This window comes from Elephantulus edwardii, unplaced genomic scaffold, assembly GCF_000299155.1.
Source record: "Elephantulus edwardii isolate Elephantulus edwardi_28Jun2011 unplaced genomic scaffold, EleEdw1.0 scaffold00283, whole genome shotgun sequence".
NCBI classification, from domain to species: Eukaryota; Metazoa; Chordata; class Mammalia; order Macroscelidea; family Macroscelididae; genus Elephantulus; species Elephantulus edwardii.
This window is the reverse complement of record NW_006400033.1, coordinates 3,046,764-3,067,123: the sequence shown is the minus strand read 5'-3', so window position 1 is coordinate 3,067,123 and position 20,360 is coordinate 3,046,764. Positions and strand designations below refer to the sequence as shown.

Sequence of the window (20,360 nt, the reverse complement as noted above, 5' to 3'; positions counted from 1 at the left end):
GAGCAGAGTTTAGTTAGGGCTGTTGTACATAGGGTCGATATGAGTCGCAAGCGACTTGACGGCACATAACAACAACAACAATGCACGGAAATAATATGAATGAAGAGTAGTGTGAAACAAAATGCATGCAAACCAATATAAAAAATAAATTTTTTTTAAAAAGGGTAATTTTGTTTTGCCTGGTACTAGGTGGGTTGAATAAGAATGAGGAGAGACAGGAAGATGTTAAAAATCCAGTGGCAACATTTGCCAGGTGCAGGAAGATCAAAGCCTCAACAGAGAGCAGATATGCTAGAGAAGCACTGAGAACGACCATGGAGATCATTTCAGCTATGCTAGACTGCCTGTGTTTCTAGAGTTGTTTGTTGCTGTTGTCAGTATTCTCAAGTGCTTTTATTTGATGTATCATGTACATCAAAGACCCTCTTGATTGAGCCTAATTCAAACAAACCTAACTCTAATAACTGATCCAGTCCAGACTAAATTCTCCAATGCAACTATAAAGCTTACGTGTTGGTTTTATCTGTTATTTCTTTCTCCCCTCTTTTATTTATTCATTGTTGCACATTTTCTCTCCTCCCTCCCTCCTCCTCCCCTAGCCTACCCTGCAGTGCACCACTTGTCATACATATAATTCATCACCATCCATTCCTTTCAACAGTTCTTCCCCTTATCTGTTCTAATGCAGTGTTCATTATCTATCCACTCTTTATTTCTTAAGAAGATTTTATATACTGTTGAGTTGGAACCAACTCATAGATAACTCTCCAGTAGGTTCTCAGTGGCTATAAATCATGCTGGAGGAGATTTTCTATCTTTCTCCCTCAGAGCAACTGGTGGATTTGAATCATGATAGGAGCTGGTGCAATAATACTCTTTCATTGCAGTAGTAACATTTTAGAGTTTTACAAGGTAAGTTTAACAATGGGCAACATTGAATATTATAAATGCATGTTCAAGTTTATTGATGTAATGATTTTTAAAGGTTTTGCATTGACCCTTTAAAATTGTCAATAATATATTTTATGCTTTGTGTAAATTATGCAGATGTTCAATTCTTTAGTGAACAACTGGAAAAGTATCACAAGCAGCACAAGGATGCAGTGGCTCTAAAACCCACCAGAAATGTAGGACTGCTGCTCATTGACACTAAGCTGCTAAAAGAAAAACTAATCCCATCACCTTTGCGGTGCTTGGAGGTAAATAGGAAGTAGGAAATGCTTTTATTATGGTCTTTTGCAATTCTTTTATTATTTTATAACTTTAATAATACCCCTCTGTATTTAAAACTCATGTAAGGCTACTGATTCTCCTTAATTTCTAGAAAAATTCCCGTATTCTTCTTTCTGCCTTGAGGAGAGTCGATTTTCAGATGAAGGAAGAGAAGGGTCTGCAGGCTTCAGCTTAATCTATTCCTTCCTCTCCTTTACCTTCTGTTGAGATGTTTCAAGGCTTCCTGCAAAAGAGAACCCACAGTTTAGTACACTAACTGGGTTTCAGACACTTAGCCACATCCAATCTGGTGCATGGGGATTTTGGTTGATTCTAGCTTAAGAGATCAAGTTTAGGTCATTCCCTGCCCTGGTCATGCCCATGAAGGTTTAATTATGTTTTGGTGAGCTTTAGAACTAGAGAAATGTTCACTATTTGTACAATAACTTTCATGTTTTTCTTTGAATGCAGATTATGTATAGCCCTCAGATACTTCAGAGAGAGAAAGAATAGGAAAGTAGTCAGCAAACTATATTCTACAGGCACAGTCCAGCCTACCATTTGTTTCATATATAATTCTTTTTTATTTGTATGCACAAAGTTTACACATACTTTCTCATTACAAAGACAGAGTTGACTCCAGGTAGTGGTCAATGTATTTGAGTTGGGAAAACTGTACTTATGGCCATCTTTTTTGTTTTTGCCTTTCATACATCTTATCATTAATATAGGGAGCTCTGTTAGCTTAATGATAAGGAGTTGCACTTCCAACCCAAAGGCACATGATTTTGAATCCAGTAGCTGCTCTGTGGGAGAAAGATGGGAACTCTCCTCTGGTGCAATTTATTGCCTTTGCAAACCTTCTGGAAAGTCAGCTATAAGTCAGTTCCAACTTAGATGATATACAACACCAATATCATTAATATAGTCTCCTCTCAAGGGTTTATAGCATCAGAAACCTGATGAAGGGTCGTTGTGAGTTGATTATCAACTTAAGAGCAGAATTTGGTTTGGGATATTATATCATTAATTATTTGTACTATATAAGAACTTTGAGAAATGTTGATAATTGTAGAGGGGCTTCAAGGCTTTTATTCATTGGGTTGCTATGAGTTGTGCTCGACACAAAGGCAATCAACAACAACAACAACATATATGCATGTAGTTTCTTGATCTTATTTTCTTGGATGTCTACTCTCAAATGTTCAGAGATCAGATATTTAAAAATACCAAATAGTAAAAGGCACTCATAATGAAGATTAAAAATATTAATAAGACATATTTAATTTCTATCAAAACCAAGTTAGAACAAAGTTCTTGTCCCAAGTCAGGGACGATCTGTAGTTCAGAATAAAAAAGCCCCCAATAACCCCTTATTGTGTGTATTGTAATTCATGTTGTGGAACAGAATATACATGAATGATTCGTGAAAACAAAATAATAAAATTAAAACAAACTCCCTCAAACTCCTAAATAATTACCCTCCATCAAGTTTTGGAGCCTATAAATCTCAATGAATGGGGCCTTCCATATTCTCGTGGGGAGGTGCTGGTAGATTTGAACTGCCAAAAACTTGTGTCTTGGCTAGCAGAGCAACATGCTTTGGACTACCCCATCTGAGCTCCTTTGTGCCATGGCCTGGCACCAGAGACCACATGTAGCAGCCACCAAGTAAGCATGCAACAATTAAGCCAACACTACAACTAGGAAGGGGATCATCTCCCAACAGCTGAGGAAGAAATAATATTTCAGGAGCCAGAGAAGGCAATGAAAAACAGATTTGGCATTGAGGGATATTAAATGACATGTGTATAGACACTTCCAAAAGCTAATTATATCCTTGTTTGTAAGTAGAACTAAAAGGGAGAATGAGATTCTGAACACACAACTCTCATTTAGAATTAAAGAAAAGTCTTGGATACCTACCTGCATTGACTGACATCAGAGGTCAGCCCTAATGCATGCACATGTTAAGAGCATGAGGACAGTGCTGTCACTAGTGTTGTTGGTGTTGCCCAGTACAGAAACTCATAGTGCCATCTCTTCCCATCTGCCACTCCAATGACCTCCCTTACAGAGTATTTTGCAGTGTTTATTATCACATTAACTTACTATATGCGACTAAGTAAACTAAGACTCAGTGCAACCCTATGAACAACAGAAAAATTTTGCAGCTAAAGTGTGCTAATTAGAGTTGTAAATTACTTAAGTGTAGCATTTCTTGTACTATGTGAATTTTTACAAAATTGTTTTGTAATCTCTTTCTACATTTAATTACAGCTTTATTATTTTTACTACTATTTTTATCATTCATATACACTTTGTTTCATGCATTGTGTTTATACAGTCTTTCATTTATGTTATATTTTGTCCATTTATATTGTTAATTTCTCCCCATTACATTCATCTTACTAATAACTGTTGTTAAGGGCCATTGAGTCACAGGCGACCCTATGAATGAAAGTCCTGGACATTTTCTGTATAACTTTCGACCTTTCTCCAGATTCATAGGGTTTCCAGAGGCAAGATATTATGGAAGTGAATGCCACTCCTGCTTCCAAGCTTGTTTTAAACTGGGAGAGTCAACAACAAAAACAGCATTCAGTGACACAAACTGACATGCTTCAACTAACAGATGCAGCCCTGGATGTGGTCACCAGTCTATGCTAGGAAATTTAGAGGGTAACTTCTTGAAGAGATCTTCTGGAAGAGATCAATATTGGTTCCCATTCCAAAGAAAGATGATTTAATAGAATGTGGAGCAATTATTGAACAATATCATTGCTACTATATGCAAGCAAAATTACTGAAGGTCACCCAAAAGTAGCTAAAGCAAGTACATTGGCAGAGAATTGCCAGAATTTCAAACTGGGTTTAGAAGTGGTCATGGCTTGAAGGATATCACTACTGATGTAAGATGAATCCTTGCTGAAAGCTGAGGATACCAGAAGAATGCCTATTTGTGTTGTATTGACTATGCAAAGGCATTTGATTATGTGGATCATAAAAAAATTATAGCCAACATTGAGAAGAATGAGAATTCCAGAACACTTAATTACTTTCATATGAAACCTATATCTAGAGTTAAGAAGCTGCTATCTGAATAAGGGGCCAACTGAATGGTTTAAAATGAAGAAACCGTGAAACACAATGTGTATGAATTTTGCAAGTAAACTAATATATAATATTTTTTAAAAAATTTAATAAAAAGCTACTTTTTGGGTTGTGTCTTTTCTCCATACTTATTCGATCTTTATATTGAACAAGTCATTCAAGAGGATAGATTCTATGACAAGTAATCAGAGGAAGCCCCTTTAACAAACTGCATTATGCAAATAACACAACTTCGCTTGCTGAAAGTGAGGACATGAAGCACTTGCTATATATAGTCAAAGACTATAGCCTTCAATAAGGGTTACATCTCAACATCAAGAAAACAAAAATCTCACCACTGGACCAATAGACAACATCATGAAAGGTGGACAAAAGATTGAAATTGTCAATAATTTCATCTTATTTGGATCAACAATGAACACTCTTGGTACCAGCAGTCAGGAGATCAGATGTATTGCACTGTGAAAGCCTGCTGCCAGGGACCTCTGCGAAGTGCTGACAAGCAAAGATGTCAGTTTAAAAACTAAGGTGCACCAGGTTCAAACTATAGTCTTTTTAATCCTTTGCTATTATCTCAGAGCCAGAAAATGAATAAGTTTGACAAAAGACAAAGAAGTGATGCTTTTGAGCTATGGTGTTGGAGAAGAGCACTGAACATCCCATGGACGGCCAAAAGAACAAATATGTCCTGGAGAGGGTGCAGCCAGAGTGCTCTTTGGAGACAAGAATGATGAGGCTTTGCCACACATATTTTGGACATGTTGTTAGGAGGGGCTATTCCTTGGAGAGGGACATAATGCTTGGTAGGGTGGAGGGTCAGTGAAAGAAAGGACGACTCTCAACCAGGTGGATTGACACAGTGACTGCTGCAGATAGCTCTTGTATGTCAGGAAGTATGAGGATGGCACGGGATAGGACAGGGTTCAGAGCTGCTGTTGATAAGGTCACTCTGAGTCGTACTCAATTCAGTGGCACCTAACAACAACAACAGCTGGAAAAAAGTACTGAGTAACCCATTATCTTAAAAATAAAAGAACAGATATGATGTCTTGGAGAAAGTTCAACCAAAGTACTTCTTGGAGACAAAGATGGTGAAGTTTTGTCTCACATACTTTGGGAATGTTGTTAAGAGAGGCTATTTCTTGGAAAGGGACATCGTGCTTGGAAAGGTAAAGGGTAGGCAAAAAATAAGACCCTCAGTGAGATAGATTGACACAGTGACTGCAGCAATGGGCTCCAGTATGTCAGAGATAATGGTGGGTGGCACAAGAATAAGATAGGGTGCAGGTCTGTTGTTCATAAGGTCTCTCTGAGACTTGCTTGACTCAAAGACTCTTAAGAACAACAACAACAATTGAATGATTAAGGAGCCCTGATGAAGTAATAGAAAGCTCAGCGATTTGAATCCACCAGCTACTCAGTGAGAAAAGATACAAAGTCTCTTCCCATAAAGATTTACAGCCTTAGAAATGAAACAACAGTGAGTTTGGTTTTATCAAATCAGATTAGCAGTGGCTTAATGGGAGGAAAATCCCTTAACATTCACTGTGTTTTTAATGCTTGATGATTTCCAATTAGAATGCATATAAATGTGCCCTTAGGATGTCTATAAACTTTGTAAAAGGAAAACTTTTACTTGTTTCTAAATTATATTTTCTCTTTCATAGGTGTTAAATTTTATGCTTCCTCTTCAAAGCAAGAAAAAAGTGGATACCATTATCTCTGAGGCACAAGATGCAGAGTATAAACTTGAGTTTGTTCCAACTACCACCATAGAATATGTTAATAGCTTAGTGTTTCTTGATGAAATTCAGGAAAGGGTGAGTTGGTGATACTATGTAACTCAGATTTCCAGACATTAAGACTGTCAACTGAATTGAACTGCAACCATGGGCTTAAACACTGCAAACGTAGTGAAGATATCGAGAATCAGGCAGGCTCCCTTCTGTATGTAGTGTTGCCGTGAGTCAGAGCCCTCTTCAGGGCTCCTCAGAGGGTCATGCTGGGTAAGAGAGGGACATGACAAGACAGAGTGAGGGCTAGAGGGGCTAAAGATCAGAAAATAGCTACCACTGTCTCAATAACATTTTCAACAAAGTTGGTTATTGCTTGGTGATGGCTAACGTCAAATTTAGTAAAAATCAAGAGTTGTGACTTTTTATATGCATTGCATTTTTATTCTTCACAATAACTTGAAAAGTGTGGCCATATTTAGCCTCATTCCACAAAAGGACTAAAACAAGGTAATGTTTCCCAAGATCACAGTACTTGTGTGTGGTAGAGAAGGCTTTGCAATTTGGATATCTGTTCTCAGCTGTTGTTGACTACATTTCTTATTTGTATTTACTGGAGTAGAATTGGAATCTGGTTATAAATTATAATGGATGTCTTTAACCTTTGAATAGTCAGTAAAAGTATGTATTTCTTTTTTAAATGAAGGCAGCTCTGTTCACACTACATAAAGTAGAGAAGTAATGGGCAAGCAGAACCAAGGTTTCTAATAACAAATAATGTGGTCAACTAACTCTCTCTCTCTCTCTCTTTCCCTTTCACTCCCTTGTCTCTCTTGCTTCTTTCTCTCTGGAAACTATCCCCCACCCTCCCTTAGCCTTGCTTCTATGACAGGTAGCTAAGCATTACACTTCAATGGTCAGTTTTCACTCATATCAAGATGGCATTCAATATTTGAGGTAGAGAAAAATTGTGTTCTTAAATACCTGGAAATTATTTCAAATGAATAATACAAACTAAATGAGACAAGGTATTAATAATTGAGTAGCTGTTGTGTGTATTTGAGTCAGAACAAACTCGTAGCTGACCCTCTAGTGGGTTTCCAGAAGCAGTAAATCACACGGGAGGAAGTTGTCCACCTTTCTCCCATGGAGCCCCTGGTCCATTTGAATCCCATGCCTTTGGGATTGCAGCACAACTTCTTGCCACTAGGGCACCAGAGGTCTATTATACATTGTTAGCAAAGTTAATGCTGAAGGTTGTTTCGCATACCTAGAAAAGTGGCAGTGTTCCCTCTACTTTCAAGAACAGCACCTTCTTCTCAAGAGGCCAAATATTTTTGTAAGTTTTTCTCAAAGCCAAAGAAGATCTGCTTGTATGTTATCTCAGGACTCCAAATATGTCAACAATTTGTTATTATTTATGTTTACTAAGATCAAGAAAATAGTTGACTATGTCTCTGAAAAGGGACTATGGGGAAGTTCATATAATCAGAGCAAGGCAAAGAGCCTACTCTCTGGGGCATGTTCATATGCAATTTTGAGGTAAATTTAAAGAAATTGAAACAAGCCCACAAAAAACACAGGTTCACAAGAGCCAACTTATCATATTAAATATGTCCAACCCATGTTTACAGATCACCTCAAGAAAAATTTGACATATTGAAAATTAATGACTGAAGACAACAAGAGTTGTGGGATGACATCAAGAACATCATATATGAAGATATTAAAAGGTCATAAAAATAAAGAAGTGCCAATGGATTCCAGAAGAGACTCTGAAAAGTGTTCTTCTAATGCAGAGTATATCAAGTGAGTTGAAGTAAAAGAACTTAACAGATGATTTAATAGGACAGCTTGAAAAGACAAAGTAAGCATCATAATGAAGTGTGTTAAAAACCAAAAGGGAACAACATGCTTGACATTTCTCAAGCTGAGAGAACTGAACAAAAAATTTCAGGACTTAAGTTGCATGATTGAAGGTTTCTATGGGGAAAAATATTGAGTAATATAAGAAACCGCAAAAGAAGATGGAAGGAATACACAAAGTCACTGTGCCAAAAAAAAATGAGTCAATATTCAGCCATTTTAGGAAGCAACACACAATCCAGAACTGACATAGCGTTAAAGGAAGAAATCTTAAGTTTCTCTCACAAAAACAAAACATTGGTAAAACAAAGCTATAGTAGTAGGTGGAGTATCTGTTTGGATATTTAACAACCAGATGCAGTGTTGAAGCATTCTTATCATAGCCAAAAAGTTTGGAAAAGAGCCATTTGGCCAATTGAGTGGAAGAGATTCATATTTGTTTCCCATTCCAGAGAACGAAAAGTGATACAACAGAATGCAGTAATTATGGAACAATAGAATTAATATCACAAATAAGAACGTGTTCTTGAAGATAATTCAAAAGTGGTTGCAGAAGTACATTCAAAGGAAACTAGCAGAAGACAAGCCAGATTGTGATGAGGATGTACAATGAGGGACATCAGTGCTATGTCAAAGGCTCTAACTGAAAGCGGACAGTGATGTCTATCTGTCCAAATCCATTTGACCCTGTGGCTCATAAAAAATGTGGGTAATATTGTACAAATTTGGAATTCCAGAGGATTTTATCTTTTTTATTTTATTATTTTGTGTGTGAGTGTAGTGTCAAATCAGATCTGACTGGTACAGGAGGACATTGTCCCTCCTTCCCCGGTAGAGCATCTGGTGGAAAGAGGATTTTACCTTATGCTCATACTGAACCTGTATGTCAAATAAGAGGTAGTCATTTGAGCAGAACAAGTGAATACTTCATGGTTTAAATTAAAAAAATATGTGTGTCAAAGTTATATCCTTTCACCATACTTAGTCCATTTATTCAATTTTTATGCTGAGAAAATAATCTGAGAAACTAAACTTTATGAAAGGAATCAGGACTGGAGGAAGACTTATTAACAACCTGTGATGTACAGATGGCATAACCTTGGAGAAAGCAAGAAAGGCTTGAAGCATTTACTATTGAAGATAAAAGGTCTTTGGGAATGGGTTACATCTAAACATAAAGAAAATAAAAATCCTCAGCTGTACCAATGAACAACCATGTTGATAAATGGAGAAAAGGTTGAAGTCTAGCTAGGATCATTTTGAGAGTAGTTATGCCAGGACCATGAGAGTTAACTAGGACACTTCCAGAAAAACCTGGGCACGTACACAAGTCCAGAAATACAGAAAAAGAAACAGAGAAAGAGAGAATTAGTTTTCGTTATAATTTTGTCTGAGATATTAAGGTACATTTGATTGAAAGTAGAAAAAATTCATGTAGCTGACATAGAAAAGTAGGAAGATTGTACCATAAAGGGATATCTGCAATTAAAAAGAATTAATAGAGCCCAGTTTTTTAAAAGGACAGAAACTAGGACTAGTGCAGCATAAAGAAACCAAGAATGCTTTTTGTGCTTCTCTAGAATGATAGTTTTCAAAATGTGGTCCCCAACCCAGCAGTATCCCCATCACCTGGAAGGTGGTTAGAGAGCAGAATTCTGACTGTACTCCAGACCAGCTGAACTAGAAACTGAGATCAGCAGCCCATATTAAATCATCTTTCCAGGTGATTATCAAGCAAAGTTTGGAACCCCTATATTTTTGTGCTGAGAACCCACTTTGTTTTCTCATAGCCTCTGCCAATAGCTGGAGTCTAACACTTCTCATGTGGAAGAGAGGAATCTAGACAGACACGGGTTCTCTAGGTCTCTGTTTGATGCCCTTTGGTTTAACTATGGCCAGGAGATTTGATTAAATTGTGCACCATGGCTGCTCCCTCTATTACATGTGGCTGTGGTGGGGAGGGGTCTCCTCCAAAATGGAGAATCAGTAGACAGTTAGGAGTGACAAGAAATACACTGTCTACTCCAAATGTGTCAAATAAATATGTGTAGCAGTCAGTCAGATATATTTTAAAAATATGAAAAGATACAGGAAATGTCACAAATTCTCTGAAGGAGCCGTCACCAGTGTTCTGAACAATGTCGTGAAGAACATAGACTCTGCACACCTTGGGAACCACTCTGGGACCTCTCAAGGATACAGTATTGCTGGAAATTCTGAGTACTGGCACTGATTAAATCCTACTGGAGAATAAAAAGAGAGTAATGGAGCATGCTGTGTGTTGAACTGCTAGCCTAAATGTCAACAGTTCAAAAGCGCCAGTGATTCCATGGGAGAAACATGGGTAGTCTCTTTCCATAAAGATTTGCAGCCTCAAAATGTAATGGAAGGTCACCATGTGCCAGCACTAACTTGATTACAATGGGTTTGGTTTTTAATTTAGAGAAGTAAAAATAAACAAAAATAGTACTAACTGGGCATAGCTGTGGACACACTATCTCGTCAGCCTGGTGGCCCACATTATAACATTGACCAGAGGGTCACCATCCAGCAGGCTTTAGCCGGCTTGATCATCTCAGTAAATGCCTTCCCCCATATATTTACTATTCGTTGTTTAACATTGGTGGTACACAGTGACCTCCTCCTATTAAAGCAAGAGTTTGACAGGGCTCTGCTGCTTTTAATGAGCAATCAATATTTCTATCTAGATTGAAACCCTTGAAGATGAATCCAATGTAGTGGTTCAGATGTACAAGCTTATTGAGCAATATCAGGTTCCCACACCTCCTGAAGACTTTGCTGTTTTTGCAACTATGAAACCATCCATTATTGCTGTTCGAAACGCCATTGATAAATCAGTGGGTGACAGAGATGCAAGCATCAAGCAGTTCTGTCAGCATTTGGGTAAAGATCTGGAAGAGTTAAACAATGAAGTAAATGAAATAAAGCTGCAAGCACAGGTAAGTGAAAATGTATACAACATTTGACTGTTGTACTTTAAAAATTATTTTAATTAGTTTTGTTTGTGTTTTCCATTAATCCTTCTATATCTGTTGTGTCTTCTCTTTCTTTAATGATACTGTGCTGATTGTACCCTTGTAGATACTGCCTTTCTCTCACCCATTTTAATATGTGCATATTATCTGTTTAATAATTTTTAGTGTGTCCATCCTTGATAAGAGTGATTCTCTATGTAAACCTTTTCTTAGTTTTTTATATACTATTATGTTTTAAAGAAATTGTTAAAAAAAACCAACCAGCAAAACACCCATGGGGTTTTGTTATTCATGCTTTCTGGAGAAGACAACTAAAATATGTTGTTAAGTGTTATTGGGTCAACTACCACTCAGAGTGACCCTATGAACAACAAATCTGAACTTCTCCCCATCCTGTGCCATCCTTGCCATCTCTGATATGCCTGAAGCCACTCTTATAGTCACCATGTCTATCTACCTTGTAGAAGGTCTTTCTCTTTTTCACTGACCCTCCACCTTACCAAGCATGATGTCTTTCCCTGCTCCTGGCCCGTCCTTTCAATATACCCAAAGTATGTGAGACAAGGTTTCACCACCTTTGGCTCCACACTGTGGTTTCAATTTCTCCAGGACAGATTTGTTTGTTATTTTGTAAAGGGAAGTTAAATAACTTGCCCAGGGTCACACAGGTAACAAATGGAGGACCCAAGCAGTTAACTCCCAGGGAATGATAGTCTACTGTGAATTACAGGGAGCACAGGTAGCCTAGTGGCAAGAAGCTGTGCAGCAATCCTGGAGGTATGTGGTTCAAATCCACCAGCTGCTCCATGGGAGAAGGATTGGCAGTCTTCTCCCATATGATCAACTGCCTCTGAAAATCCACTAGAGGGTCAGCTATGGGTAGAATCTGATGTGACAATCCACAACAACAACATGTAACATGAATTGCTGTAGTATATGCTCTTTTAGATACCTAGCAAGCTGTTTATGAATAAAAAGTAGGAATAATGATTATTTGCTTCAGAGTAGTATGTGTAGATAGGTAGATCACTAAGGAGCGCTGCTGACATAGTACATAATATGCAGGGATGCTAACCAAAAGATCAGCAGTTCAAATCCTCCAGATGCTCCATAGGAGAAAGATGGGCAATCTTCTCCCATAAGACTTATAGAGTTGAAAACCCAAAGGAGAGTTACCAGGAGTTGGAATTGCCTCAATGGCAGCACATCTACAAATTGGTAGAGAAAGAAAAACATGCCATTAAGTGGTATATTTCAAATCACATGTTTCAAAAAGCATGATACACCTATACAGAAATAATAGGAAGGATTATCTATCCCCTGTGGGATTACAAATAGTTCTGTGGGGAGTTTGAAATTAATTTACTATCATCACTGAGCAATGAACTGCAACTTTCTTTTTTCCATAAAAATGCAATCTAGCTATTAAGACTCTGATTGGTGGAACAACAAACAAAGCTGTAAGTTTTAAAATGGTCATAACTCAGCTAATTCCTAAAATAGCTGTTTATTCTAATTTCATCTCATGGATAGATATTTCATTTCATTCCAAATCTAAAGTCCCTATCAAACATTTCTTTGCCCTTAAGAGACCTTGCAATCTTTGCTCCAATCCTCTCCCTCTCTGGCCCCCATACCATATGCTGCATTGCCTCCTTTGGCTAGAGGGGATAGGTGGGAGTGTGGTCCTCAAGCCGCCCTTCAGGACAGAGCCACTTACAGTGCAGTTCATCTGGGCTTCATCTCAGTGGCCCCAGGAGCTGTTCACTAGAGTCCTTGATAAGTAAGCACCCAGGGCTACCTTTGCCTTGGGCCACAGTCCACCATCCCTGCCAATAAGTTGTATCACAAGGTCCGGGCCTTTCTTTCCTGGCCTGAGGCTCTTCTTTCTTTCCTAGTTTGGGGTATATGTGTACACACACTCACACACTCATAGGCATACATATTCATGTGCACACGCAAGCATCTTCTCAGCAATTCCTACTTCCAGAATCATACTGGCATTTTGAATACAGGACCATGCCGAGCCAGAGATGGAATGGCCACTTAGGATGTGATTACGGTAGTATCACATGCTCCCAGCCATTGTCAAGGGTTTCCACTGTCATCTTGAACAACTCCATTCATATTCACTCACATTTCAATTCCAACAGATCATTCTGAAAATGTATTTCACATAGTCTTCATTTTCTCTTGCCCTCCTATGGGAATTAAAATTTAACTCCCCCTTTTTGTAAAATGGAAATTTTCCTTACTGTTTATCCTCTTCTTTCTCTTCACTGTCACAATTATCTCTCCTTCCACAAGGTCAGATAACTTGAAGTGTAAGAAAGAACAGAAGATGAGAGAAAATACCTTGTTGTTGTTGTTCTGTGCCTTCAAGTCACTTGCTACTTACTCATAGCAAACCTATGTACTATGAAATCTGCTCTATCCTATGCCAACTTTACTGTCTCTGACACACCTACTTTCTTTACCCCAGTCACTGAATCAATCCATCATATTGATGGTCTTTCTTTTCTTCTCTGTCCCTCCACCCTTCCAAGCGTGAGGTCCCTCTCCAAGGACTGGTCCCTCCTTGCAACATGCCCAAAGTATGTCACACGGAGCCTCAGAATCCTTGCCTTCAAGGAGCAGCCTGGTTTCAGCCTCTCTGGAACGAACCTGTTTATTCTCTTGGCAGTCCACGGCATATTCAACACTCTTCTCCAGCACCACAGCCCAAAGGCCTCAGTCCTCTTTCTATCATCTGTAGTCATTGTTCAGCTCTTTGACTGATGCATAGCAAGCAATTGCAAAAATCTGGTGTACGTAGTCTCCAGACTGATGTTGTTGCTTTTCAGTACTCTGGAGAAGTCCCTGACAGCCGACTTTCCCAATGCAATTGGATACCATTTTAAAACATTCTGATTCCCATGCCACTTCTTTAAATATTTCTGTACTTTTATAACATATAAGAATAAAAGGAGAGTTGGAAAATTTTTTAATATTCTTTATTCAAAAAATATTCTTTATTCATTCTTTAACTTTAATTGTTCAATGTAAAAAATAGGAGTTACCCAAAATTATCTTAATTTTACAGGATCCGCAGATTTTGGATATTACTGCTGACCAATCCAAAATAAAGAGCATGCTGAGTGATATGCAAGTCATTGTTGATGATCTTCAAAAACGTGCATTTCAGTACAAAACATACCAGAAGAATTTCAAGGTAATGTCAGCTCTCTATGTTTAAGTTTAATATATGTGCATGAAAAGTGGAGTTCATACACAAGCATGTTCACACTGTGACTATAAATGTCCAGTGTTGGACATTGCTATGCTAATAACAGTGTAGAAACTGCCTGAAACACAATATGTGAGCCTCTCCCTGCCTTCCAAGTGTCTAAAGATTAGTACTTACATCTTAAGAAGTTCTAGTAGCCTCCGGGTAAGAAGTTGCACTGCAATCCTTAAGGCATGCCATTCAAATCCACCAGCTGCTCTATGGGAGAGGGATGGGCAATTTCCTGTGCAATTATCTTTCTTACCTCAGATCCCACCTTCCTTCTGTAGTTCCCAACCATTTCAGAGCAGTCTGATTGACTAAGATCCCATACAATCATGGTGATCATTTGAATGAGGATAGTGCAGGATAGGTTATAGTTCAGATTTGTACATAGGGTCGCTATGAGTTGTAGTCAACTCGGTGACAACCAAAAGCAACATAAACCTTAGGGAGGACTTCGGGCTAAGTCTCTATTGGCAAAGCTCTGTCTGACGGATCACAGAACTTCTCAATTTCTTAATAACCAACATCCTAGAAATTCCCTCAACTCTCAGGTAAGGAATTCTTCAGCTCTTTTCAGGAAAATAACTTCTTTATTTTTTTAAATTCACATTATGTTTCATGCATTCATTTGCATACATTATGTTTTGTAAACTCAATCACCACTGAACCTTGCCCATCATTACTTTGTCTTTTCACCTGAATTCTTCCCATTTGCTTCTTCCCTCCCACCACCCAACAAACTGTGCAACACTGTGGTTTCACACCAGCCTTTCTCACTCCTATTCTCTCCCCTCTCCAACTTGAGTTCCCATACATGTTTTAATACTTATCCTTCTATTTTTACAATAATGGTCTTCTGCAGTATTTGTCCTTATGAGACTGAGTTAGTTCATTCAGCATAATGCTCTCCAGCTTCTCCCAACTTAAGTAGTATTTTTCGAAATCATTGCTCCTGAATGCTGTGTAGTATACCATTGTGTGAATGTGCTACAATTTCTCAATCCATTTGGTTGTGGTTGGACATTTGGGCTATTTCCATATTCTTGCAATTAATTTTATAATACATAATGAATGAGAATTATTGTAGTAAATAAATGTGAATGAAGAATAGTGTGTAACACAATGTATATGAACTTTGTAAGCAAACCAATATAAAATAAAAATTTTTTAAAAAAAGAAATACATGTAACACATGTCAGTTTCTTTTCTTTCATTTATTTCTGTCTCTTTTTCCCCCCATTTAAGACCAATGTTTGGTCAAGTAGTCACTAACCAAAAATTACTAATAGGGGAATAAAATAAGATCTCGATATCTAAAATTAAAATAGTGTATCTTATGTATTGTATTTTTAAAGGTTGAAGTGTCCAAGTTTGATGCTTTGGAAGAAGTAAGTGCCGAATTGAAGCTCAAACAGTTGCTCTGGGATTCGATTTCCGAATGGGATGACCTTCAAAAAGAATGGTTACAGGTTGAAGAATTATGTCAATTCTTAAATTAGTTTTTATATACATGAAAATTAAAATCCTAGTAATATAACTTATAATTTTACTTCATTTAAAGTTGTGTTATAATTTCTGGAAATTACTGTCAGCTTTTCAGAGAAATGTGCAAAGGGTGTACTAGCACTCTTAGTTGCAGAACAGAATGTATGATTGTAAGACAGGCATCTAGAGTCCTCCAAGTGAGAAAGTGAAAAAACTCTTAGAAGACCTCACTATATGACACTGAACTGCCTTCATGGTGTCTTAAAACGAGTGTTGTCACGAGGCACCCAAGTGTTCTTAAGAATTGAAGCTCCACATACCTTCAGTTTCACTTAGCTTAGATTTCTTGTCTTCTTGTTCTTCTGACAATTAGTTTATTAAAGTAGAATTAGACTGATGGGACTTATTATATTTCCTTGACAATTCAATAATAATTAGAGAACAAAGCACCAACATCCACCATAGACTTAGATTTCAAGGATCTATTATTCCAGTCATAGTTAGGGTCTTCCACCCTGTGGAAGATAGAGAATAGGGTACTACCCAGAGTTTCAGATGTAATATGGACATTTTGGAAATAAACTTTGCAGATAGTGTTTTGCACATAATTTCAGAAGTCACAAATCTAAGTTACACAGCAGTGACACAAGAATTCTCAGGTAATGCTTCAGGTGTTGTGGATTCCATTGGAGAATATGAACAACAAAGCTCAAAGACCTATGGAATTATCTTTTGGTGGGAGAAACAAAATAAGTAAACAATAAGCGGCTATAATATAAGAGAATTTTAAAGGCTCTCATCTAAGTCATCTTTGACTTGTTGCAGAAGAGTAAAATGTTCCTTAAAAACCAAGAGAGAAGTCTGTAGATTTTTCCAGTTATTGTAGATAAAAACAGTGACTTCCAAAATGTTGAACATTCACCCTTGAAAATGCACAAGAGGACCTATTGGAGCAGATGAGAAATCCTGAATCTAGGCAAAGAAAAGGGGGAGGGAAGACTTAAAAATTTCATGTTGCTCTAAATTCATATGACTGTCTGACTGATCAATATATATCTGAACCTATTCAGAAAGTTTGTGGTTCAGATACACCAGAAGCACCTGAGACAGGCCTAGTGATGTGTTTCTGAAAAGTTGAAGCCTTGAAAACCTCAGGGTTCTACTCTAAGGACGAGGAATTGCCATGGACTGAAATTCATTTGTTAGCTCCTCACAGCAGGTGTTTATATGCATGATAAATACATTTATTGATATATACATGTATAATAGGGGGTGGGGGTGGTTGTTGTGTACCATCCAGATGGAAACAACCCATAGCTGACCCTTTGGAGGGTTTTCAGAGGTAGTTAATCCCATGGGAGGGAATTGCCCATCCTTCTCCCTTGGAGAAGCTGGTGGCCTCGAATTGCATGCCTTTGAGACTGCAGCACAACTTCTTGCCACTAGACCGGAGCTCCCTTAAAAATGTTTGTGATTAGGTATTATTGTCATGACAAGAGTCCAGAATGAAGGCTGCATAGTGGAATGGACCTGGGGGGAGAGATTGTAAAACAATGGGGGAACTTTCTTTTACTTTTCAAAGAGAAGAGTGAACTGGGGAGGGGAGTGGTGGCAGGAAGAAAAGTGCAACAGTGAATGAATGGAAATCCAAAGTCTCTGTAAATTTTCATTAAAATTAATTTTAAAAGTTTGTATTGAAGGTGTGCTTATCAAATAAAAAGGGACTATTGAATTAAACAATAAAAATTTGCTGTCTCCTTAAAAGACATTTAGAATGTTGGCCCTCATGAATAAACTATGTTGTTGTTGTTGTTATGTGCTGTCGAGTCGCCTGCGACTCATAGTGACCCTATGTACAACAGCCCTAAACTCTGCTCTGTCCTGTGCCAATCGCACTGTCTCCGACACTCCCATCCCAATTGTCCCAATCACTGATTTGATGATGTAGAAGACAAGAAACATGAAAAGAATACAAAGAAGGTACCAGTTCTGGTGGCCTACTGAGTTAGGAGTTGTGCTGCCAACCCAAAGGCAAATAATTCAAATCCATCAGCGGCTACTACTCCAAGGAAGAAAGATTAGTAACCTCCTCTTGTTTAATGACAACTTCTGGAAATCTGCTAGGAGCCCAGCTATAAAGTATTTTTGAGCTGGTTCAAACTCAGCAGTGAGTTTCAGAGGGTTTTTAAAAAAAATATAATATTAAAAATTTTATGTGCAAAAATATTTGAATGACTTGAATTAACAATTTATATGCTAGGGAAATCTTACTAAAGTAAAATATTGTTATTAATTAAAGTATATCTCTCTATTTTTTTTTCATTTTTATAGTCCAAATTTGACACTCTGGATCCAGAAATGCTAAACTCTCAGGTTACTAAATATGCCAAATTTGTGGCTCAGTTGGAAAAAGGCTTGCCACCCAACAGTGTAGTTCCTCAGCTCAAACAGAAAGTGGAAAAAATGAAAGAAAAGGTAAGGTTTGTAGAAATTATTTCAAGAAGTCTAGTGTAGTTGGTTATAACTTGATGCCAGTGAGACCCTCCTATTTAAAATACAGTAACTGAGGCAATGAGGGTAAGTGTGTCAGAGTCAGTGAGACTGGCTCAGGACAGGGCAGGCTTCTGAGCTGTTGTACATAGGGTGGCTAGGAGTTGCAGGCAACTCAACAGCATATAACAACAATAACAACAATTTTGCCAAGAAGAGAGACAATACAGTGATTCTAATTTTTAATGTGCGAAATATATTCCTGCCAACACCTGATCAAATTGAGCAACTGAGAACTTTGAATAGAGTTTCCAAGTGGTGATAGGCAAATTGTGGAAGATATGGCCAGATACTGGCCCTTCAGCATGGAGACAGCCAGATGTGCTTAGGACAGCTTTATTCAGTTCATTCAGCATGGTAAAAGTCCAGGGAGCAATCTTCAGTGCCCTAAAGGTACAGCTTCTGTTGCCCTTTTCCTGTGTGTTAAGATTTTTGTTCTATAAGGAAGCTGGAGGGGACAGCTCTGGATAGAATTACAGCAGTGGTTGCTGTTTCCTCCCCAACTAGAATGATAAGGAGAACTTTCTTAGTATTCACCTCAATTTTCTCTATAAACACCTCTATTTCTGTGGCTCTTGGGACTTCACATTCTCATTGTACCCCGCATTCTTTCTTTAACAATTGATTTTTAAAATTTTAGATTAATCATACTACTAGTGTATGTAGTATTGCAAAAGTGTCTGCATGTTTTTAGAGCCTGCTTCTCCCTATAAATACCAATCTTTTCCCAAATTTGGGGTTAATTGGTTGCCCTGAAACCTCTCCAGTTTGTTCAGATTTTTCTTTGCAATGAGTGGAACTGATATTCTCTAGAGCTAGCTATCTACAGCTCCAATGTGAAGTCTGTGACTATTTTTAAGATTAACACCCGCCCCCATGGTGTTTCTGAGAGCTTTTGTTTTCCAGCTTCCAATTATCAACAACTTGAGGAACCCAACTTTGAAGCCCAGACATTGGGTAGCGATAGAGCAGACAGTTGATGCCACTCTACTGGATCTGGAAGTTCCACTTACCTTAGAGAAGCTCTCAGATTTGCATGTTTTTTACTTTGGCCAAGAAATCCAGGATATCTCTGGACAAGCTTCTGGAGAAGCTGCTTTAGAAACAATTCTTAAAAAGGTAAGTCTGAAAAATATTAGGAGATAGAAAGCTTTTCAGTCTCAAAATGAAGATTAGCAACTTTTGAATATCTGGGTGAATTTTTAATATTGTAGCTTTCATCCATTGTCTTCTTCACTCTGTTGCTCACTGCATTTGTTAATATGGTGATTATTACTCCTAGAAAGAAATCTTCTCTCTGCTAGGCCTATAAATAGGACTGACACTGGGGTTGAGGGAAGACAGAGAAGAAGGGAAGGAATGATATATACTGTGTTGTAACAGATGAAAGAGAGAACTATTTAAAAGGGATATATGATTAGGTATTATTGTGATGACAGGAGTCCAGAATGAGGGCTGAACAGTGCAATGGACTTGGGGGGATTGCATAGCAAAGAGTTTTTCTTTTACTCGCCAAGGAGAAAAGTGAATTGGAGGGGTGGGAGTGGGCAGGGAGAAAAGTGCATCCGTAAATGACTGGAAACCCTAAGTCTTTGTAAACTTTCATTAAAATTGATTTTTTTAAAAAAGGAAATTGTCTGCCCTTATAAGACCCACAATGTGAGGGAGATCTTTGAAACCAAAATTAATTAACTACTAGAGAAGACTGTGAAAATGTTTGAAAAGCATCAAGATTTCTCTGCTTCCTCAGCTTGAAAAGAAACACACTTTCTACTACATACTGCAGGCAGATACTCTGCTTTCAGCCAAGAGCTAACTAACATTAGCTATAGTAACCCTAGTACCAAGGCCTCTTCTAAACCCAGCCTACATATCTGACAGTTCTCTGTTGATGTTGCTTTTGGATAATTTTCAGCAGAATCTTGCTTGTATATGATATTAATGATGTTTTTGTTGTTGTTATGTGCCGTCGAGTCATTTGCGACTCGTAGCGATCCTATGCACAACAGCCCTAAACCCTGCTCTATCCTGCGCCAACTGCACTGCCTCTGACACACCCATCCCTATTACCCCAGTCACCGAATCAATCCATCTCATAGAGGGTCTTCCCCTCCTGCGCTGTCCCTCCACCCT

The 20,360-nt window shown here is 38.1% G+C and overlaps 1 protein-coding gene across 1 annotated transcript in view; it reads left to right on the top strand.

The window, feature by feature from the left end:
• The window catches only part of DNAH6 (dynein, axonemal, heavy chain 6), a 383,600-nt gene that overhangs the window by 90,074 nt on the left and 273,166 nt on the right, over positions 1-20,360 (top strand). The window contains exons 12-18 of the mRNA XM_006900399.1: positions 1,048-1,199; positions 5,994-6,146; positions 10,634-10,885; positions 14,004-14,132; positions 15,548-15,661; positions 18,009-18,152; positions 19,134-19,346. Coding sequence (XP_006900461.1) covers positions 1,048-1,199; positions 5,994-6,146; positions 10,634-10,885; positions 14,004-14,132; positions 15,548-15,661; positions 18,009-18,152; positions 19,134-19,346 — 1,157 coding nt within the window. The remainder of the gene's footprint in view (positions 1-1,047; positions 1,200-5,993; positions 6,147-10,633; positions 10,886-14,003; positions 14,133-15,547; positions 15,662-18,008; positions 18,153-19,133; positions 19,347-20,360) is intronic.